This window comes from Pseudomyrmex gracilis, unplaced genomic scaffold (assembly GCF_002006095.1).
Source record: "Pseudomyrmex gracilis isolate BER0280 unplaced genomic scaffold, ASM200609v1 scaffold_145, whole genome shotgun sequence".
NCBI classification, from domain to species: Eukaryota; Metazoa; Arthropoda; class Insecta; order Hymenoptera; family Formicidae; genus Pseudomyrmex; species Pseudomyrmex gracilis.
The window spans coordinates 78,207-95,832 of record NW_018020729.1 but is presented as its reverse complement, the minus strand read 5'-3'; the positions used below and the strand labels follow the sequence as shown (position 1 = coordinate 95,832).

The 17,626-nt window shown below is 45.3% G+C and overlaps 1 protein-coding gene across 3 annotated transcripts in view; it reads left to right on the top strand.

Annotated features, from left to right (window-relative positions):
• Positions 1-17,626, top strand: part of LOC109857132 (synaptogenesis protein syg-1-like) — a 297,399-nt gene that overhangs the window by 211,893 nt on the left and 67,880 nt on the right. For all 3 annotated transcript variants that reach the window (XM_020433160.1, XM_020433159.1, XM_020433158.1), the window contains one exon: positions 5,121-5,250. In XM_020433160.1, the coding sequence (XP_020288749.1) occupies positions 5,121-5,250 (130 nt within the window). The remainder of the gene's footprint in view (positions 1-5,120; positions 5,251-17,626) is intronic.

Here is a 17,626-nt window from a genome sequence, read left to right as displayed (position 1 = left end):
CACATCTCGTAATATACACGGGATATCCAGAAATGGAATTCTTGACGAATTTCAAGTCAATTCTTGCTTATCGCGGGCTTACGGTAAGCCGGGAGCGATTTGCAAGCGATTTGTACGGACGAGACGTTTCATACGCAGGATTTTTCGTCGTTCGTGCCGATCGATCTCGTTTCCCGTCCGGTCGGATTTTCGCTGACAACCTTCCCTTGTTACCCATTTTCCTACACACACACACACACACACAGCGCCGCGAGGCCGGCGCACGAAACTTGTGTAAACTCATGCGCCATGGGCTCGAGCTATGGAAAACCGCGACGTCGATTCAGCGCAGCATTTCATAAAGAACGGCTTTTCCGCTGCGTCGGCGATATCACTTTTCTCCCGCAGGGGCCAACGTTACACGGTGAATATCCGGTGTGCGCTGCTGGCGAAGCACACACACTTTTCTGACGGGTAAGACCGACCGCCCGTCCGCCCCGCCGCAAGAATCGGCGTCACTTTGACGCGAACTACATCTTCGATTCCGTGCGCGTTCAGCAACTGGAAAGGTTGCGCAGCAACGATATCATATCTGCGAGATATCGTACGTGCAACATGACGCAAAAGTGCGTTTCCGAGTTGCGAAATACACACAGTTTTATGCGGGATCGAAACATTATTTTTGCCGGAGGTGAGGTACTCGCTCGCTCTGCGAGTACACCGCATTTTGGATTACGTGATACTCGGCTCCCGAGGATTAATCATCGGGATTGCGATTTTTTTTGAGAGAGAGAGAACTCGCCGAGCTAGTTTGCTACATGTCGTGTATTAAATTTTCAAAATTGGATCCCCGGGGAGTAGGAAAAAAAAAGAGAGAGAGAGAGAGAGAGAGAAGAAACTATCTCGCGGCGCGAGACGCGTAGTATCACGTGCGCAATGTTATTCTTTCTCGTAGAAGCGGAAATTCACTCTCGGTCCCGCGCGCGCCGCTGTTATGGAGAGAAAATTTTGTTTTTCATCGGCGGTAGAGAAGCCCAATTTCAAAATCAGTTTGCGGGAAAAGGCGAAACAGTTTCAATATGAACGACCGATAACGCTGTAAAAACTGATCGGTTCGCGTAATAATTTCCGTCGTGATAAATATTCATTGACTCCGATATAATGAATTTTTTTTTAATCAAACGAATGTGTGCGGAGCGTATAACAGCGCGGCCGCGCCGCTGCCGCGTTTCCCATCGCGATAACGATACACAACTCGCGCACAAAGCAATCCGCACAGTAATGCTCTCGTCGTTGTGACGTAAAAAGAAGAAAAAATCATCAATGAAACGGCGAGATCCGCGGAAGAATGTCTGTTTCGAAACGAAAAAGATTGTATCCGGCTCTATTCACGTTGTATTCGCTCTCTCTCTCTCTCTCTCTCTTTCTCTCGCGCGCATCTTTTTTCCGAAAATATGTCAAATAGGCAGACGGCGCGTCACAGAAGCTCAGCTTTTTTTTTTTTTTTTTTTTTTTTTTTCTTTTTTTTTTTTCGAAACGCTTTTCAACGCGACTCGCGGCTGTCGCGCGTTGTTACCCTCCAGGGGCGGAGCAACAGAGGGAAGATCACGCGAGGCACGGCGGCAAGGTGCGCGCGACGGGACGACAGGAGCGATCCGCAGAGTTGCCGCCACCCTTCAGGACTCATAATGCACCGCGAGCAGCCCAAGGGAAATTTAGCGGATGCCGTGAAAACCGTTGTTTTATACGCTCATACAGGGGCGCACACGCGAGACTCTCCTACGGATATCTCCTACAAACGGTAACGGTGGATATGTGTGACGTGTAAAACGTACGTGTGTGCGGATGGCAAAGGCGTACACCCATACACGCACACACACACACACACGTAGATGGGGCAAGAGGTAAAAAGCGTACGTGTGTTGCCGGGTGTAACGCCGTTAACGTTAACTCTATGAGTCTACAAGGCGCAAGAAAAATAGAAGAGCGCGCGCGCTCGCGGCGAAGATGGCCGGCGAGGCGCGCTGACCTCGTATCCGACATATAAATGTATAACGGCGCGAAAAAGAAGCCCGCAATGCTAACTTGGAATGACTGCAAATTTAATTACCGTCTCTTCTGTTCGCGCCGCGGGATGAATCGGACTTCGTCGCAACGGACAGGTTCGCTTCATTCCGTCTAAATCATCCCGAGAGAGAGAGAGAGAGAGAGAGAGAGAGAGAGAGAGAGAGAGAGAGAGAGAAAGAGAGCGAATATAACGCGCGCGAAACTGATAAACCGGAGTTCGAATAATTTAATCGAGAAAATCGAGCGACACAAAATAGCGCCTATCTTTCTCATTCGTAACGGAGAATCCTAGTTTTTGCGCGCGACGACGCAAATATTCTCTCCGAACCCCGTGTGTGTATGTACGCGCGTACTTTTTATATTCGCGAACTACGCCAAAGGGATTGGCATCCATCGGCGCGAATGCCGGCTTGAAAATCCACGCGGCAAAATTTCAATACACCCTTCTGTCCCAGTTTTCGAAACAGGCGGAATCCCGCCGCGGAAAATCCATTGAAAAGAGGGAAACTTGAAAAAGTTCAGAGATTACAAAATCGAATATGAAGAATATTGTTGGAATATTCTATTAAATAGTTGGAGATATAAAAATATATGTATATGCGCGATATATATATATATAAATACATTTCATGTGTGAATGCAAATACATTTAAACGCGCAAATATTAAAAAGTGAAAAGAACGCGCACTCACACAAATATATATACAATCTACACAGATAACAAAAGTCACTGAGCTTGAATGCAACAAGATTCTCCGCGTTTAAATTCAGAGAGAAGTGTCATTGTGCGAGGCGCGAGAATAATTTCGAATAAGCGACGAAATAGGCACCGGGCGTCGCCATTTGTTCCGTCGCGTAAACTCGTTTCCTCCGTTTCTTCCGCGAGGCTGGAAGCGGACCAGCTCCAGAAGAACGGTAAATTAGGGACTGCATAATATATTCCCGACCGTGACGGCGGGTACGGAGTGAAAATTCTGCTTAAAAATTCAAAACTTGAAACGAGAGACCTAATATGCGCGCTGTGTGAACTATCGCTCATCGGGGCTGAAAATGTAAGGAAGAGAAATGACTCTTGTGACAGAAACTCAGAAATTGGACGAGGCGAGATAAAGAGAGGTTTTCGTCAAGTTTGATAATGGAATGCTCGCGCACTCTTTTGTTTTGCATATCGCACGGAGAGTTCCTCTCCACTCTCTCGTGCTCCAAATAATAGAAAGAGAGAAAGAGAGAGAGAGAGAGAGAGAGAGAGAGAGAGAGAGAGAGAAAGAGAAAGACAGTAACATTTTTACACGATATACACAACACGTACGCATCTCGTGGATATCCGCGCGGTGTATGTGTGTGTGTGTGTGTGTTTTGTAAAATCAATAGCTCCCGTGTGGCGAACAATCGAAGAAAAAGATGAATTAGTAATGGCCGATCGGATCTGTAGTGTATCACTCGGGCTTGCTTGTGTGTATTTCCAGCTTTTATCCTTGCACTACTCGGACGAAACTTTGAAACAAGTTTGAATTGTTTGACGTTCGCGCGCGAAAACCGAAGAGGATAGAGAAGAGAAAGAGATAGAGAAAGAGAGAGAGAGAGTGCGGGACAGAAGCAGTCGAGGAATTTGGAAAAATTTACCGGCAAAAGAGAGAACGAATCGGATCGATGCTTTTCTCTCTACAGCCGACGGACTGGAAAGGAAATCCATTCGCGATTCGCTCAGTTTTAATACGCTCGGACAGCCGGCGTATATATACATCCGTTTCCGTTTTCCGGCGCGCCAGGCCGCGCGCGTCGTTCTCCGCTAGTCTGGCGCAGCATCCTCTTCTCCTCGTTCTCGCCACCTCCTCCGCAAATATTCTCGCCGATTCTTCAATACCTGACCGAGACCGACGGGACGCCGTCCGGTGGAAACGACGCTTTCTGGAGCGCGAAATTGCGACGTGACCTCTTCTATCCCTCCCCTCTCTCTCTCTCTCTCTCTCTCTCACTCCCGTTCTGCATACGCCGATATCTTCTCACGGGTCGCTTCTTTTTTGTTTTACCTCAAAAAAAAAAAAAAAATATTCAATCGTTCAAAGCAAAGACAACGTACACGCAACGACAGTTGCATCGCCGCATTGCGGCATTTTATTTTTTTGATCGCGGCTCCGCCTGTCAATTTTATTGTGCGCATCTCGCGAAAACAAAGTTAGTCTCGCGCGTCTTATTTTGTAAATCAATTACAAAAGAGGATTACGAGTTGATGCGCGCGCATTAAATTGACCGTTAAATTGACACGCGCGATTGTTATTTTTATCCCGTTTCTCTTTCACACAAGTGTTTCACGTTCGTTATATTTTAACTGCGAAATAATATAATTACGAGACAACATTTCTCGTCTAAGCAATTAGTAGTTATGAATCGACTTGTCGCCACGTCGCTTTATTATTGTCGCAAATAATCTATCTAATGCTTTCTTTCTTCTTCGGTGTTTAAATTTTGCAAAAGTACCGCGCTTTCGCAATAAAGCGAAAGCGCGATTTAAAAACTTATTAAAGTTGGAAATAGACGCGCGGATGGTTAGCTATACATGCGCGGGTAACGGCAATACTCCCCGTCCGTCTACACGTTTCTTGGTAAAGGACGGTGAAGCTCGTGAAACGCAATCACCTTTCGTGTCGCACCTGCGTCAGTCAACCTAGTTATTTGTAAGTAAAACGAATTTCCTTACGTCGGAAATAACCACTCAAAGTTATTGGTAACGCAATATAAAAGCTAGCAATAAAAACAAAACATAAACCTCATCGTAAATCTTTCTCTCTCTTTCTTTCGTATTAAAACGCAAAAAAGCTCGTCGCGACGCGACTTCCCCGCATAAAATTATCCCGTCCTGGGTATCGAACGCGAAGCGAATTCTATCTCATCTTCGTTCATTCGTTCATTTTATAAAATTGAAATAAGATGCATAAAATTGTTTTGTTTTGTTTGTTTGTTTTTTTTTTTTAAAGAAAAAGAAAGCATGCTATATTCGACACTCCGAGATTCTTCCGATCGTATGACGGAAGGTACAGGTGGCAACTATCCGATATCAGCATTTCGTTTTTCAGGGCCCCCATTGCCTGTTAGAGCGGTCCTCGGTGGAACGGCCGAGCTGCCATGCGACATTCGTCATCCTCAGGGCAACGATTCCGCTATCTTGGTCGTTTGGTACAAGAGCGACGTCTTCCCAATCTACAGGTAAGCTCTTAACCCGTGCGGTTTACGATTATTAGACGAAACTCTTGAAGGTTGAGCGCTCGCGTATCGCATGCGAGTGGCCGACGGATAAACTCAAAGAAGATACGACCGCCGGGGTTCACATTATCTGACATGTTTATTTCAGCTCGAAATCTCACATGTTGAGCGAGCGTTAAAAAAAGTGACAAAATATATGTACTTACCATTCCAGGAATAAATTTTTACATATTTTTACACGAGATTATGTTATTAATTTTCCCGACGGACCGGCAATATTTTCGACGACAAACAATGAGTGAAAAAATTACATCAAACGTGTTTTTCATTTATAACTTCAAAATTTAGTCTCACGTTTGTTTTTTTTTCTTTTTTTTTGGGAGGGGGAGGGAAGGAGATAGTTCTTTCGGAATTTCATACGAACGTTATATCGCGGGGGATATTATTAAAGGCGAAACGAATATACATCAGACAAAAGCCGATGTTTTATTCAGTGGTATAATGATTAATTATTTCTTTCCGCCGCCTTACTCGCTCGCTTTTATCACTTATCTCTTACTCTCGCATCGGGGTTAAGTTACCACTACGGTGGAATCGTTATAAAAAGCCGACGTAGCCTGGATATACAATGTGTTCGCGAAAGACCGTTAAAAAAAAGTCGCCGAGCGACGTGCCGCCAATTGTAGACGTCGTAATTTTGTAATTGCGTGACGTAATGGATAATTATTTCTAGCCCGTCCGACTCGTTCGCTCGCCCTCTTTATCACTTATCGCCTCGTCTCTCGTATCGGAGGTTTAGAGTTATCACCGCGCTACGCCTGGTATAATAAAAAAAAAAAAAAAAAGTACGAGCACCCTGTGAATATACACACAACGTGACCCGCGCTCGTTAAACGTAACGATAAAAGCGACGATAGGAAGAGGCCCCGGAGCCCCTTTGGTCCACGTAAGCGATATTCGCGCGTGCGACTTACACTCGCGTGTAAAGCCGGCGCGAACTCTCTCTCTCTCTCTCTCTTTCCGCTTTCGTGTGCAAAGACGTCGATGTTTGATGGCAGCGCCCGATACCGGGCACCGCTTTGCGAAAATGCGAGCTCGCCCGCGAGCACGAATCCGCGACAAAAAGAAAGACAGAGGGAAAAAATACAAACCGGGGTTTGGCTAAAGGGTGACTTTCATATCTACGACCCGCTCGGTAAACATTCCGCTGGCCGAAACTGTGAGCATATTACAAAAGGGCGTGTTTACACGAAGGAAGGACGAGGGGGACCGGCGAAAAAATTATTTAAACCGCGAGTCTTATAATTTTCAGCAGGCTGAACAGAATGTTTGCGTTTAACATGTTTAATTTTTAATGCGAGTTTTAACAAAGCGCCTTTTAATTTAATTACTGGTGACCACCGCTTGCGGTGGTGGTGGTGGTGTCTTTCCCACGAGAAGAACTCGCGCCTCGGTATAAATATTTCGGTCGAGGGTGAGGGTGAGGGTTCGGGAGGGATATCACGTTTCAAAACTGATTAGCATGAAAACCCGGAAAGTCATCATCCCGATTCCAAAGTAAATTTCTCGCAGTCGCATGAAAATGCAGTTACACGCAGTTTCGCGAAATATAATCAAGCATCTCAAACACACCAACTCCGCCATTGGTAATTAACTCTACGTTAGCATAAAACAAATAGCAACTGAGTTACGAATCGGTTATACCGGGACTTCCTAAACTTTGCTGGCACGGTCCTCCGCGCGCGCGCGCGCGCTTCGAAATCTAAATGTCTCTTGCATCTTTGATGTCGCGCGCCGTGATGTAAATATACAAAATAACGAAAACAAATATAAATGTCGCGCGAATTCTCGCAAAAAACACGTTTAGCAGCCTACTTATTTTTCTCAAACTTTATCAACTTTTGAACGATAATCGGACGGTCTCACATCGGGAGTTGCTGTGAATATTATTTTTCAATCGTTTGTATAGAAAAGAGCACTCGCGCGCGCGCGCACAAAGCCGGCTACTAAAAGATTGCTTGTTGGCGCACACCGACGGCGGCGGCGGCGGCGGCGGCGTGTGCCAGATAAAATCGCCGGATCACGAGCCACAATTCACAATGTCGAATTGAAAGTCCGAATGAAAAAGCGACGGGCCGTTTGTTACGTTTTTCTCGATACGCCGACCGCAATCAAATCGGCAGGCATAGTCACTCGTCAGATAAATTTCTCTTCTGTTCCGTCGTCAGTGCAATTCGCTGCCTGTCGCTCACGCGCAAAGTCGCAGACAAGACGAATATGCGCGCAGTCGCGAGATATACGTTAGTTTTTGGGCGATGATACTTTATGTATGCGCGGTGAAACAAAATGAAAGACAAATGTGCACTTCAAAAGCTGGCTAAAATCTTCAAAAAAAAAAAAAAAAAAAAATTATTGCGACAAAAGAGTCTTCTCTTAACAAAACGTCAAATAAAAGCCAGATAATTTTCTCGAAGAACCGGAATATATTTCTTGTACGAGTTCTTCTAAGAAACTTATTAAGAGATACGAAGCTCTCTGAAATTTGAAGTAAAATTCTTTGTGCGCTCAACGCGAAGAGAGAGAGATAGATAGATAAATAGATAGAGAGAGAGAGAGAGACGAGAAATAAAATAACAATTCTTAGAAGACTTGGGCGAGTGCAAGAGAGGAGGACGCGAAAACCGGAACTCGGTTTCCCCAGCGACAAAACTCCGAGTTTTGTTATCTCGATTATTTTTGAGCGTAATCCCCGTATTCGCGCATGTAGAGTGAAGGAGCTTTAACCACGGAATGTGCAATCCCTCCGGGATTGAAACAATTGTCATGGGAGAAACCGTGAGTGTGTGGCACTGGTAAAATATATATACATATATATATATATATATGTACCAGATGTACGTCCGCGGATTAGTCTTGGACGCGAAACGTCCGTTTGTACATACAAATTGGATCTTGCAATTTACTGTTTGCGGCGTCAAGAGTGGAGTCAACTCTCCGCGCGAATGATTGTTTTCAAAACCGACAATTAGAGCGCGTTTGTTCCGCACTTTCTCCCGATGTGTCTTCTCCTCGCGACAACAAGAGTATTGCGCTTTCTGTTTGTGTCTAAGACGGCGGTCAGAGAGACACTTCTATCACAAAGCGCGGGACGAAAGTATATACACGCAGCGCGCGATCAAAGGTCAGAGACAAGCGTCGACAAGCAGCAGCAGCAGCAGTGTGTACGGCTTATTAATTTATAGACCGCTGAAAGATCATAGACCGCCGCGATCTTAATCAAATTAATCGGTGTTTCGAAACGGTATATAGTAACAGCGTGCATCGCCCTTTTCATTACGGTAATGCGTCGCATCATCTAATGGATATACGCGCTCGACAGGCTCTGTGGGAATTACAATGAACCACCGTAAGTAAATATCGCCGTACCGGCGCCGTTGACTCCAGCGCGCACGACACAAATAAATAATTGTAAATTGTTCATATCCGCCTGCTATACGGTCGCTGATGCCTTTGATGAATTCTGTCGCGTCACTTGCTTCGCCGAGAGACAGAAAGGAAGGAAAAGGGAAGGGAGGACGAAGGGGGAAGGAACAGTACACGTCGTCCCTTCCGGAATTGCCCTAGTAAAGCGCAGCCGTGAGATAATGGAGTCGCATGCTACAGGGTCTTCCAAAAGGAAAGAGAAACACGAGAAAATGAGGGAAACTTGGGGGAGGAGGAGGGTGTCGCGCGGGGGGAAAGAGTAACGCTGAGGAAAATGTTTGACGTTCCGCAAGATAATGGCCGTATCGCGTCGGTGACGCGATTTAAGGGAAGCCGCTTTGTCAAAACCGCCGGTCCATTTTTCACGGTCGCGGTGTGTACGTTATTCGTCATCGTAAACGATTTTCTCTCTAACGGCTTTCGCGCGGCATTGAAAACGTCGCGAGGATCGTCCGCCTCGTAAATCACGTTAGATTGTAAAATTGACGCGAGTATCGATAAATATATACATATGTATATGTCTATGTATCCGGGGCACACCGAGGGGACACTGTAACGTCTCCGGATGTTACGTCGCGTCGTCGAAGAGATTACGCGTCTTCGAAGAGAAGAAAAACTCGAAGGTCGTGTGTGTGCGCGAGACAAGAAACGCGCGCGGATTGTTATTTTCACGTTATTTACGTTACGGCGCTCAACGTGGCTGTAAATCTGATCTCACTCGGCTGCTGCGGCGAATATAAAAATTTAATGTGGTTAAAAAAAATAAAAAAATTCAAACATCAGAACGATAGAATTGAGGATGTGCAAAATATAGACGCAAGATTCGACAGATAAAGGTTTATATTGTTAAAGTTTTAACACATCTCTGAGACTTTGGGGGAAAAATAAGGTCGATCAATTTTTATCAAAATAACAAGACGAGCGTGTTGTCAATTGATAATCTATCTATTTTACTTGACGTATCTTAGCTCGAAAACCTGCTTGAAATTAGCTATTATCGAGGCTTTATTCAGGGATACGCAATTTGCCAGTCACTCCGTTTCAGACTCCGTTATCCGGACAAAATCGATACGCCGATAAGAACTGACAGATAAGTTTAATTAAAACGATATGAACTGAAATTTGTCGATACTGCAGCTGTGCGTGTGTGTATATCGAGCACGCGCGCTGAAAAATATAGGAAAAATGTTAAATCTCTCGCAATGCCGACGCTGCTTTTTAATACACGCACTTTCGAGAATTTTTTCGGGGGGGGGGGGAATTCGACGCAGATCTCGCATTAAAAATCTCTTTCTCGAACAATTAAAACGAATTATTTATTGGCCCTCGCCCCTCGCCCCTCTTGCAAAGAGTATCGCACGAAAACAAATCAACTACGACGCGTGTCGCATATACAGCGCGATCAAAGTATGTCGTTTGATAATTCCGTGTTCTCCCCTCCTCCCTCTCCCTTCCTCCTCTCACGTCCTGTAACGATGTTTGAAAGGCTTGAAATCCGTTTGCCGTAAAGTCGGCTTACATCGGTCGTGTTTACGCGTTATATTTGCATTACGCGACCGCGCAATTCCCCGTTTTGCAAATCGACAAACTTTTAAGCACCTTGTTATAACGCCGCGCGCGTGCTCCAGTGCAGTTGGTATGTATATTGGCGTTATTAAACGTTATTAAAATGCCTGGAAACCGCGACTCTATAGAGCCTGAAAACTTTGATGTTTTCAACAAAACACTTTATCCGGATTTGGAAAACTTTTTTTTTTTTTTTTTTTTGATACGACGAGAGTCCAATACGAGAGATGTTGGATTTTAAACTCCCGTAGATAGGTATACGTATTTGCACGTAGCATCGCGCGAAGAAAGGATATCCGGTTATATCTATTTCGCCGAATCGTCGAGTGTGTGCATTTTTTTATTTTTTTTTATTTTTTTTTATTTCAACAAACGTAACACGCCGTGTATGTATGTTTTGCAAATGTCTTATTTGTGCGATAAAACACACTAGAGGCCACCACATGCAGAAGACCCATCCAACGCGCCGCATCCCAATCTCCGGATAGTATTCCCGACCTCCATTTCACAATGGTCATCGCGCTTGTGCGCGGCTCTTTGTTGTATTTTCACCGTCATGGCTCCGCGTCGTTTTCCGCGAAGTCACGAAATGTCATAAACGAATTCAATTTGAAGTTGAATTGGCGTACGCGAGCGTTTTCATTAACGTCAAATCTCGTACATGCGCGAGCTCTCGTATATACGACGAGAGTGGCGATCGTTGCATTTTGCGTTATTACGAGACGCGCTTCGTTACGTATCCCGTAATCACAGATGGTATCAACCCGCCTGGCTTTAGAAACGTCCCGGGATGATGTCGTTGCAACGTTGCATTTTCATCTTTATCATGTCTGAGCCTGACAGAGCAATATATGTATATATATATATATATACATACATATATACGTGTGTGTATATACATATCTATACACATACACACACATTAATTTTTTACCGTCGAGATTTATCACTCGCGAAGTAAAATTTTACAGATGCTGCGCGTTCTTACATATTTTCCATTTCTCTCTCTCTCTCTCTCTCTCTCTCTCTTTTTTGACATAATTTATGAAAATTTAATGGTAAAAAATGGTTCGTTTGCGACATTAAATATGCATTAACATCTAAGATAAACTTTGCGTGAAAAAAAAAAAAGAAACATTTTGTAAACTCGTATTAATCTCGTAATGCTGCAATCTGAAAGCTGATACTCTTTTATTTCCAATACACGAGAGAGTCGTAATCCGCCGTGATAAAAAACAGAGATTTCTAAGGGAGTTTCCTCTCTCTCTCTCTCTCTTTCTCTCTCGAGCGTTCGTTATAAATATCGGAAAGCCATTATATATCGTATCGCGCGGAAACGGGGAAAGAAGCGTCAGATCTCGCTGCCAGCCGGTGTACGCCAACATGCTGATCTATCGTGCATTTGCATTACTATTTCACCGGCAATTATCGCCGATCTCGTTCCTTGTCCGTTACACGTGCGATTGTGTGCACCTGCATGTTTCGAAAATAGAAAACAAAGAAGCAACCGACGGTGAATGTAAAAGGAGCTGCAAATAGAAGAATGCATACACACACACGCACACACACACATACACTCGCACACAATGACTTCTCGGCATAAATATTGCACGGCAACTGCAAGTTGCTACTCCCGAGCGTATTGCAACGTTACATAGTCAAAAGACTAGTACGAGCGTTTCTATTTGTTAGTTTATTTGGGGAAAAATATGCAAACAAAACAAAATTTCGAAACTAAACGTGGAAGCCAATTGACAGAGTTCTACGTACCTACGTGTACCTACCGTGATGTTTTCTTTCTGTGAGTTTCGAAAGCAGAGAAGCTTGCATACTGAAGTATCCCCGCAATTTAACATCGGAATTTTATTATATCGTACTTTGTGTGCGCGATATTCAAACAAGATGTTGCACACAGGAAGATATTGAATAACAATTACAACATACGTTCCATATAAAGAGATCACAGGAGAGAAAAACGATATAGGGGATGATGAGTCTATTTTTTTCGAGATAAATCTATTTTCTGTTTTTGATGTTATTTGATAAAGTTAAAATAAAGTATTTCAATTATTCAGAGCGAGAGGGAAATTCTTGACAGATTTCAAGATATATAAGCATTTTTATAAAAACGTGTAACAGAAAAATAGACGTAAGTTTCGAAACTTCAAAATCGCTCTTCTTTAAAATTACGAAAATGTGACTTATCAAGTTTTTATCCTGTATGTGTCTTCATTTATTACAATATTCAATATTCTATCGCAATATTTATTCTATACATATTACTAATATATATTCTATTCGCGTTACTTTTCTTTCCTCTTGTTACGTACACATAAAAATTTTATTTCACATATTGACGATAATGCATTTTAAACACACTATGAATTTTCTGCTCGAGCGTGCGAATTTCGCAACAAACCTCCTTGTGTGTATTGTGTCTTGAAATACATATTTTAGCGCTCGAAAGCGCTACAACTCGAAATTACGATCCATTTCGACGTTTGCACATCGCGCTCCGTTTTGCAAAAACCAAAAAAAAAATAAATAAAAGCTCACAATATGCTAAAAAAAATTGCGTTTTAAAACGGCACGTCTTCTTGTTATTCCCGAGCTGTCTTTCTCGTCTTCGTGCACACAAACCATGTTTGTATAATACACGTGTATTTTCTTGGGCACGTATGTGTGTGTATACTTTAGCAAAGCCTTTGCTAGTGGTAGAACCGAATTTGCAGTCAGGCAAACACGGTGATGTTATAGCGAGTTGAGTCAGACGCCGGACTTGAGGGCGAAGTTAAGTCTACCAGACAATGCAAAACGTAAGACTTAAGTCTTTAAGCGTATTGATCGACCGAGCAATGTTTGCTTCTTCCAATATATAAGACCTAGTTGGAGGAAATTGCGGGAGATCGACTTGAGAAGACTTCGGACTTAAATATTGCGCGAGTTTAAAAAAGAAGAAGAAACTAAAAATTCTAAAAAAAACCAAGTACAAATGCAGAAAATAGAATATTATTATTGAAATTACGTGTGCTTCGTGTCCCGAGTCGCGCTCAAGTTGAGATCGAACAAAACAAAACTAAAAACCTCTAACGCAAACAGGATAATTAATTTTTATTACGTTCACCGTTTGTTGAATACGAACGTTTTTTGTACACGTTGCGGAAATTTAAAAAACTAAAAGCTTTATCCCGCACGACCGCAATAACGACAAAATAATGGCAAATGTAATAGATAATAAAAGATGATGGCATTACGTTTCTATGCATTTTTCTCTTCCCCGGCAAATCTATTGTGCCATCACTGACAAAATGGTTTAATTGAACTCCCGGAGCACCGGCAGAACCGGCCTGTCGATATTTTCAAACGTACCTACGAATCTAACTTCTCCTCTAACGTTATTTGGCAGTCTCATCACGTTTTTTTAGTCGCGCTGCATGAAACTGGACTGCTCTCTCTCTCTTTTTTCTCTTTTTCCCCTTCTCTCTCTCTCTCTCTCTTTCTCTCTCTCTCTCGACTGCTATTACCACGGTCATGCTTGTCCGTCTACGAACTGCCAGCTTGTCGGCTCGGCCGTCTGTACACGCACGGAAGCCGTCGCTTCGGTTCGACGGAATTTGATTGAATTTACCATTGAAAGCCTTTGATAAAATGCGCGGCGCGTAATGGATAAAAAATCTCTGTCAGACAAATTTCTCGCAAAATGTCGCCGTTTGACGAAGACAGCGGGCGTAATTTTTGCGACGCTTTGCCGTGCTGCTATTATCGTCCCGGACACGTGATAGATAGAATCGCATTTATCGATTCCAGTCTCGAAACATCGACGCGACGACGCACAAAAAAATTCACTTTAAGCAAGAAAATCAATGTGAGCGAGCAACGGAAAGCCGTTGAAAAAATTCCGGCGCGAGAACCAAAAAAAAAAAAACAAAGTTAAAGAGCAAGAAAGTCGAAACAACAAAAAACACACAATGTAGTTACACTCTGTACTCGCTCTTGCCTCTGCGCACAGTTTGCGTTCTGGATAATTACGGAAGTTGCCGCGCTATCGCGGAGGATTGCCGACGCAATTACGAGGGCGCACGCAAAAGTCGCACGGTTGTGCGCACGGTTTCTTTCTTTTCTCGCGACGAAATATGTAATCGCCGCTTGAACCGGGGGTTCCGCGCTAGATAAAACGCAGTGTGTGGTCACTTGGTGTAATGAAAATTACGACGTCCGCGCGGCATATAATCGTTACGACGCACTTACGCCCGGAAACGCACTTACGTGACGCGTCCGTGCTCGAAAAAAAAAAAAAAAAAAAAAACGCGCGAAGCACACATTCGGCTGGAAGTCCGGAAAAGACTCCGAAGAGATTTTGCGACGAAATCGTCAAAACGACGAGGTGTCGTGCGACACGCGGAAAGAACGCGTGACAATATTCGCCGAGTATCGCTCGCGCCTTTTCCGAAGCGATATAAACAATATATACCCCCGACGCGCGCGTTCGCCTCCTGGTTTCCGGCTAATGCACCGCGGTCCGAAGCGTCGGGCCCGCGCGTGTTACGTCGGCATGCATATTCATAAAGGCCGCCCACGCGCGCGCGCGCGCGCGCGAAGCGACCGCCGGAAAATCGGAACCTGTCGCGGAGCGGAGGAAAAAAACAATTTAAAAAAAAAAAAAAAAAAAAATTGAGCTCGCGGCAGCGCGACGCTGAACGTGGCGCGCGCGCGCGCGCGCGAGCTGCCTCGTCACAGCGGACCCGACGTCGCGTATTTTCACGCCCGGTTAACGAACGTCGCCGGAACACACTCGGTGTTGAGAAGAGCGTAACGACGCGACGTTGTCAACGCGCGACGTTAAGCTCCGACTCGGATCGGCGCGTGAACACCTATCGGATACCGTATATATATATATATATATATATACACGAACGTGTGCGAAAAGTGTGTAGCATCGCGGTTATCTTTGTCGAAAACTTTTAATCCGAAAGAGTCACGTCGTCGGGAAACGAACGGTGTCGCGTGACAGATTTTTCGAAGTTGCGAAAAGCGGATGTGAGAGAAAACTTTTCTTTCCAGACGGAGACGAAAAAGACACGCCTACGCGCGTGTCGCTGATTGTCCGGATTAACGCAACGTACCTATATTATTTTGTTGCAAATAATTCCAAAGTTTTGACGATGGCAAAAAAAAAAACTTTGACTCTGATACACATCTCTCCCAGACTCACAGAAGAAATAGATATTAAACCCGATTATATATTTGTTGTTCGGCGAGAGCGAGCGTGTAATAATTCAGCTCTCGCGCCCTCATCTTCGCGCGTAATCATCCCGAGGTTGAAACCTCTACTACACAACACCCTTCCCTTCATCTGGAGAAGGCGGGCGCGAGAGCGAACGGCGAAGAGATGTGCGCGCGGCACAGCGCATCCGCGTCGCAATCTAGTTTTCTTGCGACCTCGTCCCCGCCGGGAGTCACGAAACAATAAAAGTTCCGCGACCGCGCGTCGAGCGTTGTTAAATAAATTATCCGGCTTCTAATTACGTGAAAAACGGTGGAAACTGCAGAGTCGGTCCCAGCGGTGAGCTCGCGAGCGACGAGTTCGCCGGGAGAAACGACGACAGAGGTAAGGGAGGGAGGAGAAACTACGTAGAGAAAAATTTCGATTTTGTGTAAAGTCAGTTCGCGCCCCAGGTTCACGTCGGTGCGAGGATAAGGGCGAGGGAAAACGAACGAGGGGAGAAAGGATACTCTGCGATGTTTCACCTACAATTCTTCCCTCCCTCCTCCCTCCCTTTCCCCACCACTCGTATCACGCGTTTCTTCTTCAACTTCTTCCGCTCGCTGCCATTTGAATAAGACAAATGTCTTTCGGTCGTTTTGTCTCTCTTTCATCCTTTCTCTCGTCGTGCAGCACCTCCTCCAAAGCGTGTCCTCCGCGTCAACCGCGTCGTTCTTAAAGGTCCGTTTTTGCGCTTTAATAAATCGCTCTCCCCCGCGGGGGAGCGATGTTTCGCGGAAATGGACGCCCTCCTTCCGCTCGTTTTCTTCCGCGCGAGTTTATATATTTGACGAACCGTAATCTCCTCCGCTGCTGCGGCGGCACCCGCGGATCATTCAACGAAGAGTTGTCGCTGATAACGGCGGGAGCAAGAAACGCGTCTCTCGCGACGATAAAGGAAACGGGGGGGGGGGGAGGGAGGGGTGGGGGGGGGGGGGAGGGAAGGGAAGCGAAGGAAGAGTAGTCCGCGCGAAAAGCGTCCGATGTTTCTGACAGGCCCCCCTCTCCCCCTCCCGGTTTTGTCGGCGTTCCGATGTGCACTTCGCGCGTGCTTTTTGAGTCGCTATACAAAGTGTAGCAAGCCCCGGCTGCTGGCTCTTCCGCCAGTATTCACATTATTCCGCCACGTATCCTCCGTATGCACTCGTGAGAAAATGCGGAGAAATCCGGGACGCGTGCGCGGACAATTTCGGACGATGTTATTATTTCGTGTGATAAAAGAAAAAAAATCTCGCAAGTCGAGGAAGACGCGCAAATTGCCCAACACTTGAGAATGTTAATTATTCGCTCCTCGCGGGAGAACTGTATGTGTGTAAACACTGTAAATTTTAATCACGTTAAACACCACCTTCTCCGAGAATTCGACCGCTGCGTAGTACAGGGACGAATTCCTGTGTTTACCGCCGAGAGAACGTAGTAGTATATAATTGCGACCTCTCGACGTTCCGGCATTCGGCTTTTCGTCACCAAGTCAGGAGTCTGTCGTTGAAGAATTGAACGCGTGACGGCGGTATCCGGGGGGGGTGGGGGTGGGAGGGGGAAGCACCCTGCGGGATTGCAAACCCTAACAAGAGGAGAGAGTTTGCGTATCTCGAGAACGGCTAGCTCATTCCTGAGAGATAATCGTAGGTAAGACCTGAGAGGGACAGACGGGGGGGAAGGGGGGGAGGGTTGGCTGCGGTGTCAGCCGCGGTGGGATGGCGGGCGGATGGCGAGCCGGTATATATACTAGGTAGCTCATAATGAAAGCAATGCGTCTTCATTTAGTCGGTTGTTTCGCAGCGACGCTACCCGGTATAGGGAACGGTATAATAGAAGGTAACGGCGCGCCCGGATCTCACTACACACCTCTCTCTGTATCTCTATCTCTCTCTCTCTCTCTGTAATACAGAGCCAAGGTTGTAGATACGTTCCTATTCCTCTCCCTTCTCTCGCGCGACGCCAAGAACAGGCATTATACCGCGGGTTAGTTGCACATAGCCGAGGGGACAATGCTCTTGTCTCTACGGTACGCCTTGTTTGTTACGACTGGCTTCTCTCCACCCCTTTCGCGCGCTGCCACCCTCC